The 27,459-nt window shown below is 38.8% G+C and overlaps 1 protein-coding gene across 4 annotated transcripts in view; it reads left to right on the forward strand.

Annotated features, from left to right (window-relative positions):
- Window positions 1–27,459, forward strand: part of dscaml1 (Down syndrome cell adhesion molecule like 1) — a 99,321-nt gene that overhangs the window by 58,825 nt on the left and 13,037 nt on the right. Inside the window, exons 4-22 of one of the 4 annotated variants that reach the window (XM_079246784.1) lie at window positions 1,909–2,055; window positions 2,189–2,467; window positions 3,409–3,684; window positions 4,647–4,946; window positions 9,296–9,438; window positions 10,403–10,532; window positions 12,723–13,001; window positions 13,271–13,399; window positions 13,555–13,734; window positions 14,986–15,191; window positions 16,552–16,648; window positions 16,810–16,938; window positions 17,070–17,237; window positions 17,484–17,554; window positions 17,802–18,042; window positions 22,046–22,192; window positions 22,295–22,450; window positions 24,292–24,431; window positions 27,182–27,335. In XM_079246784.1, the coding sequence (XP_079102910.1) occupies window positions 1,909–2,055; window positions 2,189–2,467; window positions 3,409–3,684; window positions 4,647–4,946; window positions 9,296–9,438; window positions 10,403–10,532; window positions 12,723–13,001; window positions 13,271–13,399; window positions 13,555–13,734; window positions 14,986–15,191; window positions 16,552–16,648; window positions 16,810–16,938; window positions 17,070–17,237; window positions 17,484–17,554; window positions 17,802–18,042; window positions 22,046–22,192; window positions 22,295–22,450; window positions 24,292–24,431; window positions 27,182–27,335 (3,372 nt within the window). Of the gene's footprint in view, window positions 1–1,908; window positions 2,056–2,188; window positions 2,468–3,408; window positions 3,685–4,646; window positions 4,947–9,295; window positions 9,439–10,402; window positions 10,533–12,722; window positions 13,002–13,270; window positions 13,400–13,554; window positions 13,735–14,985; window positions 15,192–16,551; window positions 16,649–16,809; window positions 16,939–17,069; window positions 17,238–17,483; window positions 17,555–17,801; window positions 18,043–22,045; window positions 22,200–22,262; window positions 22,451–24,291; window positions 24,432–27,181; window positions 27,336–27,459 lie in introns of those variants that run through there. The other 3 variants (XM_079246785.1, XM_079246786.1, XM_079246783.1) reach the window with 3 other exon arrangements.

Below are 27,459 nucleotides of genomic sequence, written 5' to 3' on the forward strand. Positions count from 1 at the left end.
ATGTATCTATATGAAGAAATACTATGCAATGACCCAGTTAAACAGAGTTACAGTTACACTAATGCCTCTGATATAATTATTTAAACGTATGTACACATTATTTACTACCGTTTCATTGTCAGTGTCAGATCAAATAGATGAACCACTAACTTGTAATTTTTCATTGATTATGAAATCAATATTTTTGTGGCAGGATATGTGGCTATTCAAAGAAACTTGCGCAAAGTGTTTTATTTGGGTTTAAACTTTGTATGCATAATGAATGAGCAGTTTGGGAGATTTACTTCAACCACATACAGTAAAACAGGATCTGTAACAACCCAACTTTACTAAACAGTATGAGGGAAAACATGTTAGGGTTGGTGAAGGTGTAAAGCACAAAGAGCAAATTTGAGTCGAGAAAGCATCTAAGATGGAACTACAATAGGGTGAAAGTTAATTTAATGACTCTACTTTTTTGTGAGCCCATCAAAAATATTTGTTAGTTAGCCAGTCTGTATTTTCTTATAAATTGTAAGCATATTGAAATGACTTGATTAACTGTATTTGTGCATACAGGACAAAGACATGAATCCTCTATTAGTAGTCACATCATACCTTGGTATTGTTATTTCCCAGAGACATAAAAAGTTTCAATCCAAGGATAAAATCAAACTCATACCTAATTGCAGCTTTATAATGAAGTGATCTAATCACATTAGCACCTTTCTTTATTTATTACTGACCAGCTTTAACAGGCAGCACCCCAAGTGTTTCAGTATAAATTGTGCTGTGCTGGGACAAGGCGAGTGGAGCTGTGTGTGTGTGTGTGTGTGTGTGTGTGTGTGTGTGCACATAGGTTTGCGGCACACACGGCATTTTTTCAGTAGTCACTTATTCGGTGTTTTACCTGAGCTCTTTTGAATCACAACTGAGGAGAATTTTGTGGACAGACTGTTGTGTACAGCAAACAAAGCTAACATGTTCATACACTCACAAATACACTGCAGTGGCATTAACATAACCAAACAATCTGCAGTCTACTAGATTGCAGATTGTTTGGTTATGTTACAATCTCTGATGTGCACACGGTGTAAAATAACCCTTTGGGACCACAGAATACAAAATGACTCAGACAAGCAGAAAGAATCAAACACTGAAATACACTCATCTTTCCCCACTCCTTCCCATACACACATGTACACAAACTGTGCTCACTATTGACATGTAGATAAATCAGAGGCAAACCAAGGATCCACTGATGTGAAATAAAAATTACACTAATCTGCTGTTGCCATAACACACTCAGACACATCAATTATTAATACCTACAATAACTCCCTTTCTCCTCTTTCTTCTCATCTGTCCTTCTCTATTGTGTATATCTCATTGGATGGATGGGTCAGAGTCTGTTAAAAGCTCCCATGTGTTTGCCTAAGTGCTGTGGTGAGGCCTTTCAGACGTGTTTAATCCAGCCCTGCTGCTTTTTTTTTTTTTTAAATCAGTGATTTTTCTTGCAAAATGTGCTTAAGTTTTGTCATAAGTATGACGGTAAGGCAGCTCTCCACAGTAAGTTAGTAGCATGAATTATTCTATTCTATTCTACAGTCATTTAGTAAACGTTTTTTTCCAAAGTGACGAATTAGAAATACATTTAGCTTTGACTGTATTTGTTTCTTACTTTTGTTTCCTTTTTTTTAATAGAATGTAAACCAATGAAAATTACAAAAACAGAATATCTAATTGATGAATAGTAAGAAGGAGGGTCATCTTAACTGTAACCCTAAAAATACTGGAAATGGTCTGCCATTAACTGAAACAGAAGTCCAGCTCAGTGTGAACACATCTGTATGGACTTAACATGCAAATTTGAAGTTGAACACAACTGACCGGTCTTCCCTCTTCCACTTTCTCCGTTTCTGTCCACAGGTAATCGTTTCTTCCTGACCTCATTTGGTGCTCTGTATATCTCAGAAGTGCAAAAGGAAGACGCTCTTTCCACCTACCGCTGCATTACAAAGCACAAATACAGTGGAGAGACTCGCCAGAGCAATGGAGCCAGGCTCTCTGTTATGGGTATGCAACAAGCTGCTGTTCTCTTTTATCAGAATAATTTCTGATTTTAGTTTTTAGTATCTAAAAAAAAAAAAAATCAGCTGATAGATTGAAAATTTACTTTACACACACACTTTTCTTTGAACACCTCCAGACCCTACGGAGTCCGCCCCGTCTGTCCTGGACAGTTTCCAGTCTGGTGAGGAGCAAGTGGGGCACAGTGTGGAGCTCCCTTGTATCGCCTCCGGATATCCAAATCCTACCATCCGATGGTTGAAGGATGGTCGACCGTTACCAGCAGACTCCCGATGGACACGGCGTATCAGCGGCCTCACCATTTCTGACTTAAGACTCGAAGACAGCGGCAACTACATCTGTGAGGTCACCAACAGCTTTGGTTCCAGAGAAGAGACGGGTCACCTCAATGTTATAGGTGAGTGAAGAACACGCTTGCCGCCTCTTCTCATCTTTACTGTTTGAGTCTGGTAAATACAAAGTGAAGGAGTGGGAAAGATGAAAGTAATGAATGTAATAACAAGCTTGTTACCTGTACCATAGCCACTGTTGTTTGGGTTAGCTTAAGCCTTTAAGAATGGCCTCCTCTCTGCAATGCTCCCAAACCTCAGAGGAAAAGCTTTATGATGATAGGAAGGAGCAGTGGTTGTGAAAACCTGTCATGCCGTTTACACTGTACTTGAAAAAAGCAAAGAAACTGCATCTTATTATGTTAGGATGTTATGTGTGTTAATGGAAGGCAGTGACACACATAGAGAAGATGACACACTTGTGAGGAATATGAGGGGGGTGTATGTGGAGTAAGCATGGAGAATTGATGGAATTTAAGTGTGGTTGGGAAGATGAGGAAGGCTAGGGGATGCTGGACAGAATGGCCAGAGGGCACATCACTGCACAATCCGCAAACCTCCCATGACAGGGCGTGCAAGGTGGGACACACACATACTGTACATGTACTCATGGGCCATGTAGAAAGTCCTATCCTTGCACATGCATTGTTACACACACACACACACACATTCAGCAGCCTCCAGCTCTTAACACCAGCTGCTTTATTGCTCACTGACATTTTCTCCTCTTTCTTTCTTTATGTCTCAGTTTTCCAGACTACTTTGCACACACACTCAATCATGCACTCACACAGATGCCATTACAGCAGAATAGGTATACAGACATAATCCAACCCCACCAGAACATGATGTGTGTGGTTAATGGGAAATGTTTTGATTTTGAAATGCAGATGATGTCCATCTAGTGTGTGGGGTGAACTAGCTTCAGTATTTTGGTTCCAATTTGCCTGAATCTGTGGGATTGTCTTCTATCGTTTAACTTTTCTCTACCTACTTCTCCCTTCTCTAGAGCCATTGCGGGTCACTTTGTCTCCCAAAAACCTGAAGACGGGGATTAGCAGCACAGTCATACTCTCCTGTGCTGTCCAAGGTTCTCCCCACTTCACTGTGTCCTGGTACCGTAACACAGAACCTGTCCTGCCTGATCAGCACTTTTCCATCCAGGGGGCTCACAATGAGACACTGTTCATTTCTGCTGCTCAAAAGAGACACTCGGGAGCTTATCAGTGCTTTGCCACCAGAAAAGGCCAAACAGCCCAGGACTTCTCAATCATACTGCTTGAAGGTGAAGACTGAAAGAGAATATAGGAACAGTGGTGTGTGTTTATAGAACTAGGACTGCTGTTAGTCGAGCCCATTAGGTTAAGGTTTTTTTATGCTAAACTAAACAATGATTCCACATGGTTTGCAGAACATATGTGCAAGAAGAAAGCTGGTTAACAGGTTGTTACCCTTCTGCTTCATATATAAAATTGTGTAACATTGTCTAGGAAATCGGTTTACATATGGAAAAAAAAAGGAAAAAAAATCACTTCAGTTAAAAGGAGAAAATGCTGAATAAACACCTTTAATTAACTTTTAAGTAATTTTAACATTGCAATTTTGTGAAACTGCATTTCATTCTCCACTTTTTGTTCATGGAGACAATAATGATGAAGGCTACTTTCACTCTTTATTTTAATAATATTTTTGCCTTCTTGGTTTGTCTCATTTATGTTTAAAATACCTTTTTTAAAACTACAAAGGTGTAAAGCTTAAAACCCGTTATACAGAGGGTTATTTTCCCCCTGAAGACACTGCTCCTTAACTGTGTGGAATGCTCCATTTGTAGCTCAGGCTTCACTTCCTCTTCTTCACACTGTTAGAGTAAAATTATTTGCATAATGACTGCCAAGCAACTATTTGGCACAACTTAGACAAAAAATGAGCAACATCATTGCACTTTGCAACTTTTGACTGGTCAGCTGATCAATCAGACTTGGTCTTTTGGGACAGAAGCTTTAAAGAAACAATAACTACATTGAAGCATTTCAGGCAGAGGTTGACAAGCGGTGCCACAGCAAAGTGCAGCATACGAAACAGATTTTTTTTTTTTATAACATTAGCACATCCAAACATCATATAGTTGACTTATTACAAAAATTCAGAACATTTGAATGAACACAATATTTGCATTATTGCTTATTTGAATCTTTCTTTGTTTTTCTGTTCACTTCTCTAATCCTTTCTCTTCTAATTGCTTCTCAGATGGAACGCCCCGCATCGTTGCCTCCTTTAGTGAAAGAGTGGTACTTCCAGGCGAACCGTTTTCCCTAATGTGTGCTGCCAAAGGCGCTCCTCCACCCACCATCACCTGGACCCTGGATGACGAGCCTGTGGCCCGGGATCTGTCACGTGTCAGAGCCAGCCAGTACACGCTCTCTGACGGCAGCACTGTGAGCCATGTCAACGTCAGCAGCCCACAGATTCGTGATGGAGGAGTGTATCGGTGCGCCGCACGAAACTCGGCCGGTAGCGCCGAGTACCAAGCGCGCATAAACGTAAGAGGTGCCTGTCTACTTTTCAATATCAGTCATACAGAGGCTTCTCATAGCCTGACCCCTACCCCACCCCAACCACCACCCTCCTATGTCTCAACTTCTATCTGTATGTGTTTTGCTTTCTTATCTGTATTCTTTTAGTTTTTTCCTTATTTCATTTTCTCTCTTTTTTGTCTGTTCTCCTTCACACCATCATGTTGTTCAGCAGAACTTTGTATCTGGTTTCTCTGGGAGCCCATATTTGTTGTCTGGCTTCTTTTTGTCTTTCTTTCGATGTAAACTGCCTCCTCAAATTTGCATTCCTTTTTTGTGGCACCAGAAGTAGTTGCAGATGTGTGCTGTTGTGAATTACACATATTTAACAAGGTACAAAGAAAACAAATGTGTTAACTTTACCTATATTAATGTTATATCAGTTTTCTGAAGATAAGTTTGCAGGCAAGGAGATATTCAAAAAGGAACACTGTTCTGTAACTCATCGTACAGAGAGGAAGAACAGCTAGAGGAGAAAAGACTGAGGTTAAGTTTATGTGAGTCAACGATACTTAAGATGAGACAAAAACAGATTACCACAGATGATGAAAGAATGGATGAAGAAAACAGATGATAAAACTTCGTGTCTGTGGATGGACTGATTGTAAACTCTGGTGACAGAACTGATGCTGTCACTGTCGTCTGAGATGACAAGGATGGAGAATGACACGGAGGGACAGGGCTGTATCACCGAGTCCATGTCTTACTTTTTCTCTCTCTCGTTTTCTCCCCGTCTCTCAACTCTGTCCTGGTGTAGTTGTGACATGTGAGTCTGCTCTAAGCAGACATGCCAGAATGATCACTAGAGTGAAAACGAGCCACACTGCCAGAGACTTTCAGCCCTACATGCAACACAAACTGTCACAAATACTGCAAACACACACTAACTTACACACACACACATGAAAAAAACAGCAACAAGCTAGCATGCTTACCCTATCCCAGAAATATGATGCATTCAACTTATCTCATTCACTGAGGGACCACCAGCAAGTACACTGAGCCACACAGAAGTAGCTGTACTCACATGTTTATACTCTCTGCTTTTGTGTGTGTCAGCACACGTGCGTGTGTGAGTGTGTGACGGTGCTACTGAATAATACATCTTTGACTCGTCAAAGCTGTGACTTCAAAGATCAGCTCACTGAGAAAGGGGGGAGAGAGAAAGAGACTTAGAAGTGGGGGTAGGAGCGCTGAAGGAAGAGACAAAAACAAAGATACAAGATGAACAACGGTGAGAAGGTCAGAGAAGAGGTGACGGATGACTGTGTGATGGCTCCCAGTGTCTTCCAGGATTAATTCAAACTTTTTATGTCTGCCTATCTGTAACTTTTGCTCACCATCAGCTATACACTGCAAAGATACTAAAAAGCATTTTTTTTAGTACTTTTTGAGATTGTCAGTTTTTTCATTTTTAATTTTAATGACGCAGGTATATTCCAAGATTTAATGTTAGAATGAATCCAATCAATCTAAAATTAATCTAAATGGTTAAAATAAATATAAATAATAAATGTATAAATATATCATTGGAAAGCCTGATTAGTCACATTTAAAATCGAGTTTGTATCGTTTTATATTGTTATATTATAAGATCATAGTTCTGTGGAATGAGTGACATTGTTCAATAAGTAGGTGGTGCACACACAAAATGGCTAAAATTTGCTGCAACATTCTTTTCTTGTTCTTCATTTTGGTTTTTAGTTGCTCGGAAGATTGCATGAGTGCATTCTCCCACAGTATTAAGGGAAATAAGCATTTGTTTTACAGTGTAAGAACCCTCACTAGAATGTGGAAAACCCATACGATGCCACAACAGCTGGATTTTCTGGTCACAGTTATTCTCAAAGAAATAACAGTTTACAGTTATTACTATTATTTTGTGTTACTTAATTTCCCAACCACTTGGACACACTAAATAACTCTTAATGTTTTTTTTGGTTTTTTTTATGTTTTTATGCCAACATAACATTATAATATAACAAAGTAACAAAGAAGTTCCATTCCAACTAAATCCTACATATTAACTCTGGATTTTTTCAGAGAAAACAAATGGAAAGTGCTACAGTGCTACTTCCGCTGGGATACTTGTTTCCTGAAACTACATTATAAAAAAAGGTTTAAATGTTTCTTTCAACCTGTGTAAATAATTTAGAAACATAGGAAAAGCATCTAGCTTTGACTTTCAGATGTCCTAGAGTAAAATAGCTTCTGCTTGACACACAGGTGATACTGGAAGAGTGAAAATGAAAAAACAAGACCAAATATCTGCGATGAAACATGTTTTCTTTCCCAGAAAATGGCAATTGCATGCTGATGATTAAAAGTCACAAACGTCATCCCGGGTGCATTATCTTTCAACAGTTAAACTATCTGTCAGAAAAGACGCATTTAGTGTTTTCTCTTACCTGTATAATGTAGTGTTCATTGACGTTCTTACGTTGTGCTGTAAGAACAACATGCCATACCTAATTATTAAAAACAAATGCCACAATAATAATAATTTCAATAATAATTTCAATGTTGGGCTGCACGGTGACGAAGTGGTTGTATGTAGCCTCACAGCAAGAAGATTGCTGGTTTGAGCCTCGGCTATAGGGAAGTGTGAACAGTGACTGTTCTGTGTGGCGTTTGCATGTTCTCCCTGTGTATGCGTGGGTTCGTTCCGGGTACTCCGGCTTCCTCCGGCCATCCAAATATGGGCTGACAACCTGTCCAGGGTCTACCCTATCTCTCGCCCAATGTTTGCTGGGATAGGCTCCAGGTTCCCGCAACCCTGAGTCGGACTAAGCAGTTGAGATAATAGATGGATGGATGGATGGAATTAGAATGCTCCATTAGATAAACATTAGTGCAATTTAACCAAACTACTATTCATCTGCTTTTTGCATAAAAACTGCTGGTTAACCTTGCAGGTGATGAAACACATTCACTGTATTTCTTCTTTTCTGTGCAACTTTTTATGTCGTGCTTTACAGGCCATTGAGCCATCCTCAACAATGACATCTTCTTTTTCGATAACCAAATTAAATAAAAAAAGACAATGTCTGACTACAATGATTAAGTCCTTGTCAGGAGGAAATAGTGCTTCATCTGCCGTGATGTCCCGCTCTAACAACCTATTCCAGAACTAACAAATGTAACAAAACACAAGCAGCAACATCAGAAGTTGCGCAACTTTGTTTCCGTTCAGTGCAGAAAGTGTGCTAACTTGTTGCTATGTTTCCAACATTTTGGAGATCTTGGCTCTGTGGGGAAAAGTGTTGTCATCTTGGTGGATAGTTAGCTCTCAGGTTCTGGATATATGGGATCACCACTGGCTCTGGAATTTTATTCAAAAATGCTTCCACACCCACTAAGCATTTTGAATTGCTTCGTAATATGTTGATGAGTTACTCCTTAACACAACTCAAAAAAGAGAGAAAAAAAGTTTCTCCTTCTGATGCATCTTGCTGTTATGTACAAATAAGTGCATAACCAAACATAACAGCCCTGCTCATATCCACACCATCCAACCAAACCTTCTGTCTATTCATGCAAATATTGAAGTTCACTAAAAGGACTCGAACTTGGTATTTGCTCTGATCTGGGATGCTTGTATGGGTTAGATTTCCCCCCTACCTCTTTGAAAGGAGCCCCTTATAGAGAATCATCATGGGTTGTATTTCAGGGTTTATACAAAAGAGCTTTGATGTCATTTCAGTAGCAGGACTTGTTCACGCAACTGTGGGTGTAGAAAAACAGCCTAGTTGTAAAAATGTTTTGTACCATTTATTCTTACAAGCAAATAATTTATCTTTAAGACTTATTTTTCTGTAGACTGCCAACAAAAGTGACCAACTCTGGACCCCTGAGCAAGGCACATCACAACCCCTCAACTGCTCCCCAGTTAGCTGCCTGATCTCTAGTGTAACTAGATATGGGTCAATAGCAGAAATTTCCCAATTGGGATCAATAAAATCTGTATTGTTATAGGTTATAATGAAATATGGGTCTGGGCTTGAAACACTCATTTTCAACAGAAAATCAACAGAAATCAGATGCTGCATCTCAGTAGTTTCAGTCAGTAGTAGCAGTGGTAGTACTCTGCAACGTGTGAGGCAGGATACTCTACCCTCTGTCTCTCCCTACACATCTACATACTTTTTTCCACTTCTGTCCCCCCCAACTCCCTTCCCTATCAACCTACCCCTTTTATTCCTAAATTTCCATGACCTGATTCTGGCACCATCAACTAACAATCTTTTTTTCCCCCATCTTCTTTCTTCTTCTGATCACATCTTTCTATCTTTCTCTCCTCTTCTCTTTCTTTTTGCCAATCAGGTCCCCCAAGGATTCGGCCCATGAAGAATATCACTGCAGTGGCAGGAAGAAACACTTTCATAAATTGCCGAGTGATTGGGTATCCATACTACTCAATTAATTGGTACAAAGAGGGACTTCTGTTGCCTGACAACCATCGCCAGGTGGAATATATGTCTTTTTTTTCCCCTTTCCAAGATAGTTTCCAGATAACTTGAAAAAAATGTTCATAAATATACATACATATACATACATATACATACAATATTTATTCTATAAAATTACAACCCCAATTTCAATGAAGTCGGGATATCGTAATTAAACATAATTAAAACGGTGTACTATGATTTTTTTTTTTTTTTTTTTTAATTGTCTTGTCCAGCATTTAACCAAGTAGACTGATGTTCTGGATGTTGTGTTCTGCTGAGCAAATTTATTTTGCCAAGGGGAGCTTTAATAGATATAATGATCCTTTTGTATTTCTGGATTCTTTTTTTTAAATTTTTTTATTTGTTTTGGACAATTGTTCGTATGACAGAGTTTATGCTGCTGGACCAGACCAGAGAGGATAGAAAAGGGACAGAAAGAACAGAAAATAAAACAGAGAAAACAAGAGAAAGATATCAATGCATACACGTATATACACATCCATACCCACCTACACACATATGTACAGTGCTCGATGATTTACAAATAAAAAAAAAAGAATTATTATAGGCTAAGAAGAATCTCACACAATGCCCCAACTTGATTGGAACCTGGGACTGGGATTGGGACTGAACCATGTTCTGTAGGACACTGTAACTTCATGAACAGATAGACCAGACGTACTGATGAGATGGCCAATAAGTTCAACAGCCTTGTTGAAATACTTTTTCTTATTGTATGTCTTTTATTACTGACATTTGCTTTATTTTAATTAATTAGTGCAACAGAGAACAGTTTCGCTGGAAAATATTTTCCAAAGGGAAGATCTTAAAGGTTCTAAATAAATCCTGAGAACTTTGTTTTGCTTCATTGTCAGCTATTTATTTTACCTTCACATCAGGTTGTTTAAATTTGAAGCTGTGTCTATTGTATTTCTAAACAATGTATAATAACTGAATAAACCCCCAATGTTTTGTTCAGGTGGTTTTTGAGAACGGGACCCTAAAACTCAGCGATGTTCAGAAGGGTATGGATGAGGGGGCCTACGTCTGCAGCGTGCTGATCCAACCACAGCTGTTCATCACTCAGACTGTTTATGTCACTGTCAAAGGTCAGTTGCAGAATTAACATTTCTGAAAACAATAATGGACAAGCAGGTTTTTACTTATGGCTACATGTTATTTTACAGACAGGATGTGTTTAAAATGTATACTGGGTCTGTTCGTAATTGGGTTTTGCACAGTTGGTGTTTGAAACAGATGCTAGAACTGGGCACATCTTCAGTGAATGCCCTAGAACCAGTGGGAATTTAGCATCTTTCAACATACCTTCTCACCCAGGTGACCAAGCTGTGGATGAGTTTTGGGTCCAGATGGTGATGAGTTACTTCTCAGTCCATATCTTATGGCTCTGCTCTTTTTTGATCTACAGCCAACATTAGACTGTCAGTGTCACAGTGATTGCTTCATTAATTACTTTCTTTGCAGACATTTTGCATGCTGGTTTACTGCTTTCTCCTGATGGAATATAATCTGTTATTTTTTCATGTGTGATGAGTTTATTTTCTGTGTCTGTTTTGCAGAGGCTAATGTTTGATGGGTTGATCTTTATCAGGCGGTACTTGCAATCGCAGCTCTGTTCTTCCTCTCGTCACTTTATATCTTTCTATTATGTCAGCTCAGCAGTTTTCTCCATCTTCTGTTCTGTACTTGTCCTTACCCTGATCACAACTTTAACCACATATGTGTCTGCCAAATGCTGGTCCTGGAAGACATCCCATGCCCCTTTCACTCAAAAATCTTTTTGCAGGGTTTCAATTTCCAATGTTCAGTTTGTTACAGCTGTCACGCACCGCGAAGTCTCCAAAGAATTTATGATTGCAAAATTAAAAGGAACATTGTTTTTCTGTGATAAAATGATTAACAGTGGTTTGGTGCGTGATAGTGTGAGTGAAACAGAGTGATAAGAATGAACAAAGCTGTGTGCGTTGTCTCTAATAACCCCTGATTAAGGGGCGGAGTGGTCTCAACCACTTAGCAATTACATAGAGAAGGAGTGCTTTTGTATGAAATTTGTGTGTATTCCATGCTCATGCATGCATGCATGTAAGTGACAAGAGTGTGTGTGTTGTAGATGTTTTGCTTGTAATGTTTTGTCACTCTTCTCAGCTGCTGTAAAATTACATATTGGTTCCAGGAAGCTGTAAAAGGTTATCATGGTGTTAGTGTGTGTTTCTGCTTGACATAAACATAACTACCCCGGTCTTGGTGGTGTCCCTGCAAACATGCTTGCACCCATTTATGTGCAAAGTTGCTGTATGTGGCTGTAAATGTGTGTTTGTATGAATATGCGCTTGTCATTCTTCAATTTAATTAGATGAATTTTAACGAGGCCCAGATTAAATCCCCCAGATGTCTCAGCTGTAACCCCCCTCGTCCCTTCCAAACCATCACCTCAGTCCGTATCCATAGCAACAACGTTCTTCCCCCTGTGGATGGGGCTCTAATTAGAGCAGCTATTATGGGCTGGTTGTAGCAGGGCAGGGTGGGGTGAAGTGACAGGGTTGGTAAAGGCCACAAGTGGCTGCAGAGTGGGTAGTGGGCTAGTAGGCCAAGCTGCGTGCATTTAAAGATTTGCGATTCCAGAAGCAGACAACAGACTTGAGATGCTACGAAGCAGATGGAGCAAAAAGTTTACTAATCAAAATCTCATGTCAATATGACAGGAATATGCCCACGCACTCACACATACACCATCTTTTTCTCCCACTGTTCTCCCCCCTCAATCCGCCTCTTGTCTTTTTTCACCACTGATCCTCCCACCACACGTCCTCTCAATGCCCTAAACTATTTTTGACTCATAATCCCCCATCCTTACATCTCACTTTCTTTTCTCTGTCCTTTACTTCTTCATATCTGCCTTATATCTCTGTTTTCATCCTTTACTTACCACTGCCTATTTGAAAAATCATGTTTTCTTCATCTTTTTATGTCCTTTCCCTCTTTGCCTTATATGTCTTCTGTATTTAACTTTTTTCACCCCATTGCCTATCCTTCACTTTTTTTGTGTCCTTGACTTTTCTATCCCCCACTCTTCTTTTCATCATTATTTTCTCAATTTTATCTTCCTGTTCTGTTCGTATTCATATCAGCTTTTCATTAAACTGTCCCCCCTTTACTTATCTTCTGAAACATTTCTGTATACCTTTGCTTTCTTCTGTGCACACCTCACACCGGATCACACTCCTTCCTTGATCACACTTGTATTTCTGTTTCATCCTGTCTTTCTCTGTGTCTCTTAGTTCCCCCACTGATTCAACCATTTGACTTTCCACCGACTTCCATTGGCAAATTGATGTACATCGCCTGTGTGGTGTCGTCTGGAGACATGCCCATACGCATCACATGGCGCAAGGACGGCCAGGAGATTGTGCCCTCCTCGGGCATCACCATCGACACAAAAGAGTTCATGAGTTCCCTCCAGATATCCAAGGTGTCGCTCAAACACAACGGCAACTACACTTGCATTGCAAGCAATGATGCTGCTACTGTCAGCACAGAGAGGCAGCTCACAGTTACAGGTACGAACAGAATGAGAGCAGAGTTTGCTTTTGTAGCCAGTTGTCTTGATATATAAAAGTTCTCTTGTTTGTTTGTTTTTAAGCAAAACACAAACAAAAAAAATTACTACATCATTGCAATTTCCCACTGTAATAAAGTATTTTTCATTACACTAAAGGAATAGTTCCACCAAAAACCTACACTGTAAAATAACATTTTGACACTCGTATAAAATGAGTAAGTTTATAATTTAGTCCCTTTAAAAGTTTTTCCCCGCACGTCTGTTTAGTGCCACCCCGGTTTGTTGTCCAGCCCAACAACCAGGATGGGATCTATGGGAAAGCAGCAATCCTGAACTGTTCTGTTGATGGATACCCTCCTCCTAAGGTTATGTGGAAGCATGCCAGAAGTGCACTAGGTATACAACATATTTCATTATTATTCTACGAGTTTCTGTCACTTTCTCAGCCTGTTGTTCACAAAATCATAATGTCAAAACTAAATCATCTTTAGTTACAAATGTTGCAATATCATAATCAGTTGTTATTGTGTTGGTTCTCCTCTTTCATCCAGCGGGTATTGGGAACCCACAGCAGTACCACCCTGTACCTCTAACAGGCCGTATTCAGATCATGGGTAATGGCTCTCTACTTATCCGACATGTCCTGGAAGAGGATCGCGGCTTCTACCTCTGTCAGGCTTCCAATGGAGTGGGCTCTGACATCAGTAAGAGCATGATCCTCACAGTCAAGAGTGAGTATTTAAACACATAGACTCATATAGCAGGTAGATTGCAGATGTAAAGATGACTGTGGTTTGGCCATCTACTGTAGGATGCTCTGAATTTATTAGCCTTTGTGCACTAACTGTGTCAAGCCAATGAGCCAGCTCACAATACCCTTCATGTGGAAAGTATAAACGTAAATATATACCTAGTAATATGTGGGTAAAGCAAAGGTAACCATGGCTAGAAGAGAAAAGTCACAGAGAGCTGCAAGACAAAGAGATGTATGTGTGCACACATTTGTAATGAGTAAAGGAACAGAGTAATTGATCTTTCGACTCATGGGATTTATTCAGAGACAATCAAAAAAGACTTTGAGCTTAATCATTATCTGCAATCAATCTCTTTATTCTGCCCTTCCCACCGGTAACACTCCGGGTCATGCCATGTGAAAAATATCATCAGCATCAAATAGAGCAGCATGGTATTTTTTTCTCACTTTTAGTTTACCGGTACTTATCTTTGAATTACACTCTAAACACAAGAAAAATGCAACTTTTGACACTTGTGTACACAAACATGATGAACACACATGTATCTGTTACACTCACCATGTATTTCTATCACAGGACTGCCCCTCATTGGTGCGCTCCCTCTTTCTCTTTCTCATGTTAGTGTTATTGATTGAACCGTTCCTCTCCTCTGCCTCCCTCAATTCTGTCTGTTTCACTCAACGGAGAAGAAGGAAAAGCGGAAAAGAGGGAGGGTGAGATGAATAAGTGATGAAAACAAAACAGCAGAACCCTCCTCAGATCAATATTGCGCTTGTGTGTGCGCGTGTGCAAATGAATGTGTTTGTGTTGGATTGAGTAGATTGAGTGTTTGAGGGATTTGTGTATAGAGTCAACACGAAAGGTGGAGTGTATCGTTTTTGCCTCTTCATTCACCTAGACCTTAATGTTAACTATTGGAAAATGAGAAAGGAGGTTTATTGACTTTACCTCATTGACCACAGCTCTTCATTACTCCGCTGCTATGGAACTGGGCTACTTTGAGCTCTACCTTTTTAACTGTCAGTTATCCTACCCCTTTCCTCACTGCTCTTTCCCTTCTTTCTCCCTTTCCACTTAAATCCTGCTTATTATCCACTTACTCTTCCTTTTCCTCTGTCATCTAACATCCCTCTCATCAATCTGTTTACTGTTACCATCTCTCTCTGCTTCACTCCATTTGTCCTCACCTTCCCTTCATCTCACACTCCATTTGCTTTCTCCTTCCAGTCCCAGCAATGATCACCAGTCACCCCAACACCACAATGGCTAAGAAGGGTCATGTGAAGGAGCTGAACTGTACAGCCAGGGGAGAATGGCCCATCATCATCCGCTGGGAGAGAGGCGACACGGTCATTGACCCTGACCGCAACCACCGCTACTCCATAACCACTAGTCCCAATGAAAAGACCGATGAGGTGTTGTCTACACTCAAGGTAAAAAAAAAACACTTATATATAGTAGAGCATGGACTTGATTAAATCAGTCAGCTGTGTGTGTTTGTGACTTTAAAGATCTTGACAAATAGCTTTTAATGTTCTAATTTAATTTTTTTTTTAAAAACTGTTTCCCATTTATCATTTGTCTCCATTGCGTTCTGACTTAGTGGGTTTGCTGTGCAGAACTTGCTCTTCTGCTTTTGAATTTTGAAGTTCCACCTTCTTCTTTTTGTATTGTAGGAGCAAAAAGAAGAAATAGTGATCTTTTTTAATCGTCTAATAGTGTTTGTGGATGTTAAATCTGTGTTTTTTCCCCACACAATTTTAGTAATCCTCTGTAAAGATGATGTCTTTGCTACATTCCCAAAAAGCTGTGATGGTGTTTAAATGGACATGAAACTAGAATGCAAGTATTTGTAAATCAAAGCAATTTAGACATTTTTAGAATGTTTAATGCTGCTCGAGGTGAACTCAAAAATAATTTGAAAATTCAATAATCTGTATTTAATAATATTATCTTACTCATTCACAAGGAAATGTGTGAACTTAAAGAGAATTGTTGAAACCCAAAATTTTATGGATGTGATCTTCAGGCCCTAATGTGGGAATCCATTTGCCTAGAAATTAGAAAAATAAAGGATGCACTGACCTTTTGCGGCATGCTGGTGCAGTAATGGTATGTAAGGAGTTCCACGATGCAAAGAGGAATCCTCACAATGTCACTGTGTTTTATAACCTGCTGTTTTGAAGTGAATGAAGCTTGTATTTTTCTAAATAGAGTAGATACCTCAGTTGGGTTTAGTGGCTGCATTCACAGTACAAATTTAACATGCCTGGGACAATTGTTTGTTAAGGTAGTTATTTATTTTAAAAGAACCATGATCATAGTTGTCAAAGATAGTTGTGATGATTTAGACTTTATTCTATTTCATCACACTTTTGTTGTTATTGTGCCAATCAGAAAAAAAGTATTTTCTTTAAAATGTATGTTTAAACTGTACATTATTCTTCAATAGGGCAAGATTTTTTGAATGTTTTTAAAGATATATATTTATTATAAATGAGCAAAATTGCACAGTGCATCTTTTGACCTTTTCTAGCTAAAAACTAAATGAAAAAAACTGCATCTTGGAACTAAAACTATGCCTTCCACTTTGATGGTGACTCTTCTATGGCTGTGCATCTCCTTGCAATATAGTGCACTGAGTCGCCTACTTTAGTTATAACACCAAACATGCATGGTGGAGGGGAAAAAAACCCTCCCATCAAGGTACTTCTCAATCATAAAAGTATGCTTTTACTCTGTTTGTCAGAACAAAAATAGAGTTGTCCTATCTTTATGCCTTTATCAATGCAGCTAAAGCCGGCAGAGCGTGAGGATTCAGTCTTCTTCTCCTGTCATGCCATTAACTCTTACGGAGAAGGACGAGGTCTTATCCAGCTAACAGTACAAGGTAGCTGTCCATGTCCAAATACATGTATTGTTGCTTCTTATCTTTAAATTGATAAAAGCCAGAAAAATACCCTCCCTCTGTCCCCTTAAAAAACTGCCTTTGCTTGATACTTTCTCCACTTCTGCTACTCTTTATTATCAATCTCCTTTTTTCATTTTCAGAGCCTCCAGACCCTCCAGAGCTGGAGGTGAGAGAAGTGAAAGATCGTAGTATGAATCTCAGGTGGACGCAGAGATTTGATGGAAACAGCGTCATTACCTCCTACGATATTGAATATAAAAACAAGACAGGTGATAGCAGGATTTTTCTTTCAGTTTATTTTTCCTGAAAAAACTACAAAGCTATTTAAACAGCTACATTTTTCTAAAACTTTGAAAATAATTGAAAGATAAACATTATTTATTCCCCTCTGGTTTGTCAGATTCCTGGGAACTGAAGCACGCCACCCGAAACATCTCTCCAACAAACAATCAGGCTAATATAGTGGACCTTCACCCTGCCTCTGTTTACAGCATCCGCATGTATTCCTACAACGTTATAGGGAAGAGTGAGGCCAGTAAGGAGCTCACCATTAGCACAGAGGAAGCACGTAAGTCTCGTGAAAGAACTGCTTTTTCATTTTGTGTTATAACTTAGCATCTATTTTGAAAATGTCATGTTTTTTAAATGTCTGAATTAAAATGTAAAATAGTTAGGTATATAGTTGTGGATAGTTGCAAATCAGAATATTAAAAAAAAAAAATCAAATATTTACAAACAAATATACTTGCAAGAATCAAAAGAGATGTTCCAATGTCAATACTTTTGCTCTTCCCCTCAATCTATTCCTCTGCAGAACCTGATGGTCCTCCTATGGATGTGATCCTGCAGCCAGTGACCTCTCAGAGCATCAGAGTCACCTGGAAGGTGAATTATACATATTTGCTTTGCTTTTTGAATAGCAAAGGGATAGGTGTATTTATTTACTTTTTCAAACTCTGTTTATGTCAATATATCCAGCAGCTTGTTATGTGTTTCTCATATCATCTTTGATTGTATATACCCATGGTGTATATTCCCCTTATGAGATTAATAATGTATTTATATATTTATATACAAATAGATAGATACTTCTAATGTTACTAAAGTCTTTAATTACACAATCATTTTTCAGGCTCCAAGGAAGGAGCTGCAGAACGGAGTGATCCGTGGTTACCAGATTGGCTACAGAGAGAATGGTCCAGGTAGTAATGGCCAGTACAGCATTGTGGAGATGAAGGCCACTGGAGACAGCGAAGTCTACACCTTGGACAACCTCAAAAAGTTTGCTCAGTACGGCGTGGTTGTTCAGGCCTTCAACAGAGCTGGAACCGGGCCTTCGAGCTCAGAGATTAATGCCACAACACTTGAAGATGGTGAGAAGATGGGAGGGGGGGGAATTATATCAATCAATTCTAACACAAAGGGCTGCTATGCAACAATAAAGTGGTTATTGAACCATCTTTATACATAGTTTCTCAAGATAAAAATTAATTGTTTTCTCACCATGTGTCTTTTTTTATGATTTCAAAGATAACTGTTTGTAAAAGAAAAAAAGGAGAAATGGTACATCACCAGAGGGTTGCGTTTGCCAATGTGTTTCCCAGAACTAAAAGAACCAAAGAAACAGAGCGCGGTCAATTCATATAGTGGACAATAAATTTTGAATCACTAAGACAAACTTGTCATAATTTTAATCATCTTCCTGTTATATCCAAAGTGTAATATAATCACTCATTTATGGCTTTGTTTGGAGCTTTCTGGATATTGTTTGTTTTTAAGTAGCTAAACATAATGCAAAATATCTGGTTTTCAGACTAAATATGAAAGTTTATCCTTATCAACAAAGCTTCTCGCTGGCATTGGGAAGAGGATTTGGATTTTGCTTCTTTGATGGCCCTGTGATTTGCAGGCTTTTCATACTTCCCTGAATGTCTACAGGCTTTACTTTTGCTTTATTTCTCCAAGTTTCTCCTTCTGTGTTCTGTTAACATTAATTTATCAATTTATGTACATAAAATCAATATTTTACATTTGTGTATCGATTCAGAATGTTTCGCATCCACATCTTGTTCAATCTAAGATTTGATTATTCCTCCATCCCTGTTCATTAGTGTAAATGTGAGCATGTTTAGTGTACAGCAGTTGTAGAAGAACAAATCATAAAGAGCATGGTGCATTGTGAAGAGAGGGAGATTAAACTGTTGGCCCTATACGATATCACCCTCTGCTTGTATCATGTACCACTTTTTGCTCTTATTCACATTTATCATACTTTCTGTTTGTATTACTTTTTCTTTTTCATGATATCTGATTTCTGCCAAATCAAGCCTTGCTTTGTAACCTACAATTACTAAATTCCCTCTGCTCTCACAATAACTATAAATGTTGCTGGTGGAATAGAAATGCTTCTTAATAATACCAAGACATTGCTAGTTTCGTATACCCAATTAAGTTATATGCAGAGTGCAGGGTGATTTTTTTTCAACATAACTCCATATGGAGAGTCAGCATACATTCTGACTGCTTGGAGATAAACTGAATAATGCTGAGTGAGTTAACAGGTGACTTAGTTACTAAAAACCTGAAAGACCTCCAACCTCTTTTTAGGTTATGCGGTAATGCACAAAGTTTGAGATTTTCTAGGTAGGGTTTGGTATTCAAAGACATATGCAGTGTAATGAAAATGAGACAGTTGTGGAACAAGTGCCTGGTTGTACCAAGTAGCCAATAAGCTGCAAAAAAAAAAAAGAAAAGAAAAAAAAAAACGCCCACACACATATAGATGTATATCCATCCCAAGATTAATCAAAAACCCATTATTGTTTTATTTAGAGCTTTATGCTCACAATTCTAAATTAAATCTTTAAACATCCTGGAACATATTTGTTAATCAAAGTGCAACCAAATGGGTTCTCTGAGAAGACATGTTGAATAACCTCTGCAATAATTTAGAACAGCACTTGGAGAGCACAGACCTTTTTTTCCAGTATGCAACAGTTCATTTTTGGCTACTAAAAGCATTAGATGCATGCACATAAATAAATGAATGAATAGTGTTACACAAAAGACACAATGACAAAAATAAAAAATTCAGTTTAAAATATGTTAAATCTAATAGATTTTTTTTCCTGCTAATTTGCAGTCAGTTGCCAAATTTTTATCACAGACAAATATGCACAAAGGCCCACACAATTATACACATATACATACGTCACATATATATTTGTCCACCCAGTGAATTGTTGGCAGATGCTCATTGGTCCAAAGGAGACAGAGCCCTCCATTTCTTTCCTGTGGCTGTCACCGTAGCGACAGTGATATTGATGGCCATTATGATAATAGTGATAACAACAAGCATACTAAAAATAATTATAATTAGCTTGTCTCTCTGTCTGTCTTTCTCTCTTTTCCTCCACTGGCTTACTGCTGTAATTATCCACAGCTGAGCGCATTGTCTCTTGCCATCCTTTTCATCTTTTTCTGTCTTTCCTTCTCTTCCCTCTCTTTTAACTTTCCTCCTCAGTTCCTCCCTCCTTCCTCTGCCCTTCATCCACATCTTTTCCTCCCTTTAGCTTTTGTCCAAAATAGACTTTGAATATTTCTAACACTATTTTTGTAGAAAACCTTGTAGTTTTTCTCATGAATTATTTTAGACATAATTTCAATGCTCTTAAGGCATTAAACATTTTTTTTTCTCTTGCTTATTGTTTGGTGTCTGTTAAGGATTTGGACTAGGAAAGTGGGTTCACTTTTTAACCTTGGATGTTGAGGTCTATTAATGCAAAACCCTGTTTTACTTTTCTTAATCCTCTTCTCTCTTTTCCCTCCTTTCCTCCATCCTTCTCCCCACCCCTTTCTGTCTCCACCAGCTGCAGAGCAATTCCCTGGTGGACTTGGCCCAGTCTTTTTCTTTCATTGCACTCTGTCATTCAAAGCAGCTTTCTTCCTCTCTTCCTGTCCTTACTTTTCTCACAACTTGACTTCTGTTCATCTTTAACACTGGGCATCTTTTAAAGCTTGAATGACTGGTGGTCATTGGTAGCCAATAGCAAAGACACCTGGACTGGTGGAGACAGAGGGAGACTTGTATGGAGAGAGAAAGAGATGTGACATCAAGACACATCTCATCAGCTTTCTAATCTATCACTAGCCTGACTGCTCATTTCAGGTTGAAAAGCAAAATGTCCTTACTTACTTTCAGAAAAGTTCATTGTTTCATTTACTTGTCACCTTTTCAATTTCAGGAATAAAGAGATAACCTTTGTAATATTTTTAAAAAAAATACATATATATGTATATATATATATATATATATATATATATATATATATATATATATATATATATATATATATGTATATGTACATATGTATATTTGTACTATAAAATCCAAACTAGAGGCTCACTACAGAGTTGCACTAAGCAGGTGATGCTCAAAGAAAAGTCCTTGGAAAGATTCAAGGCATTTCAAATATTTATAATTACAGAATTTTAAAAACTATTTCTATGCACTGGATTAGTCCTAAAAGATAGAGAAGTATTACATTTTCTTTTTGTATATCATGTGGAAATGGAGCCTACTATGTAAGTTTACATTCTCGCACCATACAATAGGCCTTAGTTGAGACTGTCCACAGATTCTATATTGTATTATAGTGTAATTTTCCAAACTGGTTATACTCTCGAGATGGCAATGACCCCAAACTAGTAATATTATCAAGGTCACGTTTAAATGTGAAGGTCCGATGCAAGACTGAAAGATTAAGAAGATCATTCCTGCCAGCAGCCACCAGCCTCCGGAACAAGATCTCCTCAAATTAATTATTATTATTATATACTACAATATTGAATTTCCCTTTGGGGATTAATAAAGTATTTTTCATTTCATTCATTTAGGTCAGCCACACCACTGAATGCAGGTGCAGTTTCCTATGTGGGTTCCGTCAACTTCCCCAATAGAAAATGTGTGTATGGGTTTCACATGGGCAACCCAAATGAATACCATTTAGGTCCAACAAATGAAAAGGGAAACAAATACTAAGGTTTACTTACTCCTCAGTCAAAATCATACATCACATCCACATAGACAAAACCCACTTGAGTAATTAACTGAGTCAATGTGCATTCTGTGGACAATACTATTTGCAATCTGTTCTTTACCCAATTTATTATTCGTATAAAGTGATGGCAGGAAAGAAGTTAAGAAATTTCTTGATTTTGTGTGTTTTGCTGCATCATCAAACAAATTCTGATTCTTTTTCACCCTTCAATGATTTGACTTTCTTTTAAATTGATATTTGAAATGCATATGCTTAGATACCTGATAATACATGGATAGATAACTTATCCAACCTTTTCTCTCCTGTGCATTTTCAGTGCCGAGTCAGCCTCCTCAGAATGTGCGAGCTATCTCTGTAACCTCTGATGAGGCAGTGATCACATGGGCTGAGCCTCCAAGGATGACTCTGCATGGCGTCTTGAAGGGATATCGTGTTGTGTTTTGGGCTGTTTTCCCAGATGGAGGTGAGTTGTAAATATCTTGTAAATACTATTATTATTACTATTATTAAGTTGGGATCTATGCATTGCTCAGTCCTCAGTCTGATCTTCACTTTTTCCCCTCAGAATGGGGCGAAATGCAAAACATCACCACAACCAAGGAGCAGGTGGAGCTTAGAGGCCTTGAAAAGTTCACTAACTACAGCATCCAAGTGCTGGCTTTCACCCAGGCAGGGGACGGAGTCCGAAGCAATGTCCTATATATCCAAACCCGTGAAGACTGTGAGTCCATCTATAAATGTTCTTTTCTTCGATAAAGTAATTAAATGACCAATGATAATATTTAATTTGGTTGGTTATTTCTAAGGGGTTGCTATAAGGGTTTTTCCTGAGGTTTAGGCAGCAGTGTGGGAGGCAGAGAGCCAGCGGGTGTAGAGGGGGTCTTTGTAAGGCTGAGGTTGCTGATTAACAACCTCTTTGTGCTCTGATGTGCCATTACCAGTGCTAATGAGAATTAAGAAGCCAAAATGTGTGTGTGTGGTTAAGAACCCTAAGGGTGTCAGTCTTTGTGTGTGAATATGTGGAAGTGTGTGTGTCTTTGCATACAGACCTGACTTTACATTAGTGTGGATGTGTGAATGCATGTGTGTGTACATGCATTATTGTTTGTGTGTATGTGTTGCACAAAACCCAGCACAAAGAGAGGGATTAATTCTTTGTGGCTTAGAGAGAATTAATTTTGTGCTTACATTGGCGGGTTGTGGATTACATCCGTATCCGCCTCTCCTCTCCCTCCCTGGGGCCAGTCAGAGGAGGAGGCGAGCGTCTAGAGATGGAGAAAATGAGGGAGCGCAGGAGAGAGGGGGAGCAGAGATTGTAAGAAGTGTCATTTCAGAAAAGGCCTTTATTCTCTCTTCTTCGCCATATCTCCATTTTATGAGCTGGCCTCGGTGCAATAGCTCTTCAAGTATGCATATTCTCCCAGCCTTTGTGTGTGCGAGTGTGCTTGCTTGTGAGTGTGTTAGTTTATGGGGAGCAAACTGAGTGTGTCTTTTTTTTCCCCTGATGCGAGTTGACACCGTGTCCAGGGGCAACCTCTTCACAACCGTTATCTGTCTCTTTTGGTCTAACCCTTCCCTTTGCCCTCGCTTCCGTCTATAGCACATGGAAAAGTGTTTGCAGTTGAATTTTGTAAACAGCCAATTCTCAGCTTGTCATTTTATGCCTCAGTCTTGCAGATGTGCAAACACATCAGATGATGTGCACTGGATTTATTAACATAGACATTTATTTATTTACTGGGTTGTAGACATTTGAACTTTGAACTGTTAAATAGATTTTTGTACAGATGTGTTAAACTCACCACCATTGTTATCCTCCCCAGAAGTGTTCAAATATGTATACATATGATCACAATGAACCCAGAGTAACTTTTATATTGGCTAGTGAAATAAGTCATGTTCTTTTCCACTGGTGGCAAACTATCTAGCAAAGGCAAACATGGCCGAGCTGTGAAGAGATGCCAAACTGCTCTTTGCTAAAGTACACAAAATGTTTAAGAATATTATTCTTCCTGTTGACTTAATGATCCAAATCATCAATGAATGACAGATCAGTAATGTCAGTTATGTACATTTTAAATCTAGAGTCAGCAGCAATGGCTCCTAGATAAATGCAAGGGAAAGTGAATTAAGTATCTTATGCTACTGTTTGGTTATAGTCTGTCAGACTTTTGTAGTGTGCTAAGACAAGAAACAATTGTCAATGCATGAGGAAAAAATTCCCATTTGCACTTTTTATTGTCTAAACTAATAATATTTGGTGTATAAAATATTTAGTAAGTGTGGAATACTCCTTTCTTTTTAGCTTCTCTTAGCCAACCTATTCGAACTTTTAAAAACATGTTAAAATTCAGATTTATCCAGTTACATCTAACAATATCAAGAAAATTCAGCCTCCTTTAGTTTGGAGCTTGGAGACAAGCGTCTGCTAAATGACTATTGAATAGAATAGAATAGAATAGAATAGAATCTTTCTTAAATATACATGTATAATTGGTTAACATTTAATCTGCCTTCCATTTGTTTTTGCCCCCCCGCCCCCTTCCTTCCTTTATGATTAAGACCCTGGACCTCCAGCTGGCATCAAAGCTGTGCCCTCCTCCGCCAGCAGTGTTGTAGTGTCATGGTTACCTCCTCACAAGCCAAATGGAATCATCCGCAAGTATACCATCTACTGCTCCAGCCCTGGCTCAGGCCAACCGGTGAGTCATTAGAGGGGTGTGTGGAGTTTTTGGACTAACAAATGAATGAAAGAAGAGGAAGCATCAGAAGACCAGCCCCAGACATGGTGGCTTGATGAGAAAAAAAAAAAATTCTTTCTCTCTTTTTTTTTTTTTTTTTTTTTTTTTTTACAGAGAAAAGAGTTTCAATTACATATTTCACATGTTGCTAAGATAAAAATTATTTATGCTTAATTAACTTTTTCTCTACATTTCCGTGTTTAATGTTATGTGTGCGTGTGTGTGCGCAGACTAGTGCTGCAGTCTCAGTATGATGTGTGTGTGAAATGAGCTCTCCTCATACCGCAGTGTGTATGCGTGCAAACTCACCCTCCAGTCTCATTTACATATCTGCGTCTCATCATGTTGCCAGGACAACCTCATCTGTTCATCAACGAGGGTAGAAACAAGCTGAGACCAAATACACACTCTTGCTTACAAACACGCACACATAGACACAAATAGAAATGTACTCATAAATGTGTCACACCCAATATATAGAGGCACACACATTTACAGTGGACAACTAATGTTTTTATGAAGGTGTGAATTCACAAGCAAGAAAATATCCAGCATGCACACACACACACACGCACACACACTTGCACCATATAAATGTATCTTTCAACACATGTACTTGTCTTTTCCATAGCCTCCCTCCTTCACAAATCACTCTCACTATCTACATATATATCCATCTATCTCTTTCTTTCTGTCTCCTTTGCTCTCTCCCAAGCCCCCATGCAGAGTTCGGGATGATTACTATGTAAATGAGTGCGACTGGAGAGAGAGGGAGGAAAGAGAGAGAGGGGGGGGGGGGGGGGTCAGACACGCCGCATGGGGAGTACTTTTGTTCCTCTTTTCATTATCTCGCTCTATCGTTCCCCGGATCGCCACTATCTCCACGCCAAAGGAATATTTTAATATCCTTTACAACAACACACACTATGTCACTCCTTCCTCCCAATATCTACCCACCCATGCAGTGCAGCCATTCTTCCATCCATCCTTCCTTCCCTCAATTCATACTCATGCTTACAGTAGAAAGGATACTGTAAAGACAAATGTGTAGAGGAAAGCTTTTATGTATACATAACAGTTAGGTGGGAAAATGCAGGGACCATGTAAAACAGAAAGAGGCATTAGATGAAGAGCAAAGTGAGAAGTGCTCCCACAAAAGTGAAGGGAAGGGTGGTGCAGTAGGTAGAAAATAGACAAAAAAAAAAACAAAAAAACAATTAAATAAGTAAATGAATAAGAAATGAAGATTGGAAATTGATGAGCAGGGAACACAACAAAGTAATAAAAAAAACAAAATGTATTTCTTAATGATGACCTTTCCATAAATACAACATAAATACTTCCATCTGTTTGACCAGAATAGACTGTGTGCTGACAATGAGCCAGTGGGCAATTACAGAGCTCAGCGACACTCAAGTGTCTTCACACGTTTTACTGGTCTGGCACATTTGCTGACTCTCCAGCCCATTTGACATTTGTATTGAAAGCTGCTGTTAGTCAAAAATGAAAGTTGGTGTAAAAAATGATGGGATTTAGTAAAATGTTTAAAAAGTTGGGCGTGAATGTGAGATTGTACTGTCCAGATTTTTTTTTTTTTTTTTTTTTTTTTTTTGAAGAAAAGTTTACCTTTTGTTCTATTCATTATTTAAAGGAAAGCAACAAACTGTGGGGGTTGAAATGAATGTGTACCAGTGTATGGCTGTGCATCTTCACGCTGTGGCTATATACCTTGGTGTTGGCATACCTGAGGAGTAGGTGTAGAGAAATTGAGGGAATATAGGTATAATTGGTGGCTAGGTGACAGGAAGTTAAAAAGAGAGAAAGAAATTTAAAAAAATCTAGCTGTTCTGTGTGCGTTGAGGGGACAGTGATGCATACATGTCTAGACAGCAGACACATGGCTGGGTTAAACATGCTGCAATTACACATCCACCTCCAGGTCATGCATGCCACTCTATGTGTGTGTCCATGTGCATTTGTACTGGTTTGCGTGTAACCAATCCTCTTTCTCTGTTTATGCAATTCTCCTCACTTGTCCTCCGTTGCTGATGCCTTCTGCAGATATGACTGTTCATGATATCTCTGACTGACTCATTTGTCTGTTCCCTCTTGTCTTCCTCTCTCATATCTCTGTTTGCCCTCCCTGAGGAGAACAGCGGAGGAGAGGGAGTGGGTTGTACTTCCCTGAGTCGAACCCTCCCACCTCTCTTTCCTCCAGCATTGCCCACTTCTCCTCCCTGCCTTCAGCATCATGTCTGAATAGTTTTACCTTAAAACAATGTAATATGCCCCAGAACCTTTCTGCCGTCTATCTCCTTCTGTTATCTGTTCCACTCGTGCAAACTCCTGAAAAGAACGTGAAGCTTGGATCCCATTATGATGATGTTCATTCAGTTCTTGACATCAATTCAGCCTATTTAAAAAAATGGCAAAATGTTTCTTGAAGACATAATGGAGCTCTTCTAAGACACACTTGTTTACAGAAAGCAAATAAAATACTTAAATGTCTGTTCCTATAATTCTTTTTTATTATAATAATACTTTTATTCTTAACCGAATCATCTTTTTTTTGTCTGAGTCCTGTAGGATTATGGTTAAGTGCCTTAACTGCACCGTTGCTTGATTCTACATGTTGTCAGATTTGTTCTTCTATTTAGCACATTCATTTCTTTTTCTTTTTTTTTTCTTTTCTTTTTTTTTTTTTCAAAAAGCTGCCGAGCGAATACGAAGCCAATCCAGAGCTGCTGTTTTACCGAATCACCCACCTCAACCACCGGCAGCAGTACCTGATCTGGGCTGCAGCTGTAACCACTGCAGGCCGTGGTAACTTTAGTGAAAAAGTCACTGTGGAGCCAGCTGCCAAGGGTGAGTCTCTGAGTATGAAAGTGCCCTGTCAATCTCATTGATAACATGCTAACAACATATCACTTTGATATGCAGATTTATCATGTGATCAGTAAAAATACTTTACTTTAATCATGTCCTTTAA

This window comes from Telmatherina bonti (assembly GCF_933228915.1).
Source record: "Telmatherina bonti genome assembly, chromosome: 9".
Lineage (NCBI taxonomy): Eukaryota > Metazoa > Chordata > Actinopteri > Atheriniformes > Telmatherinidae > Telmatherina > Telmatherina bonti.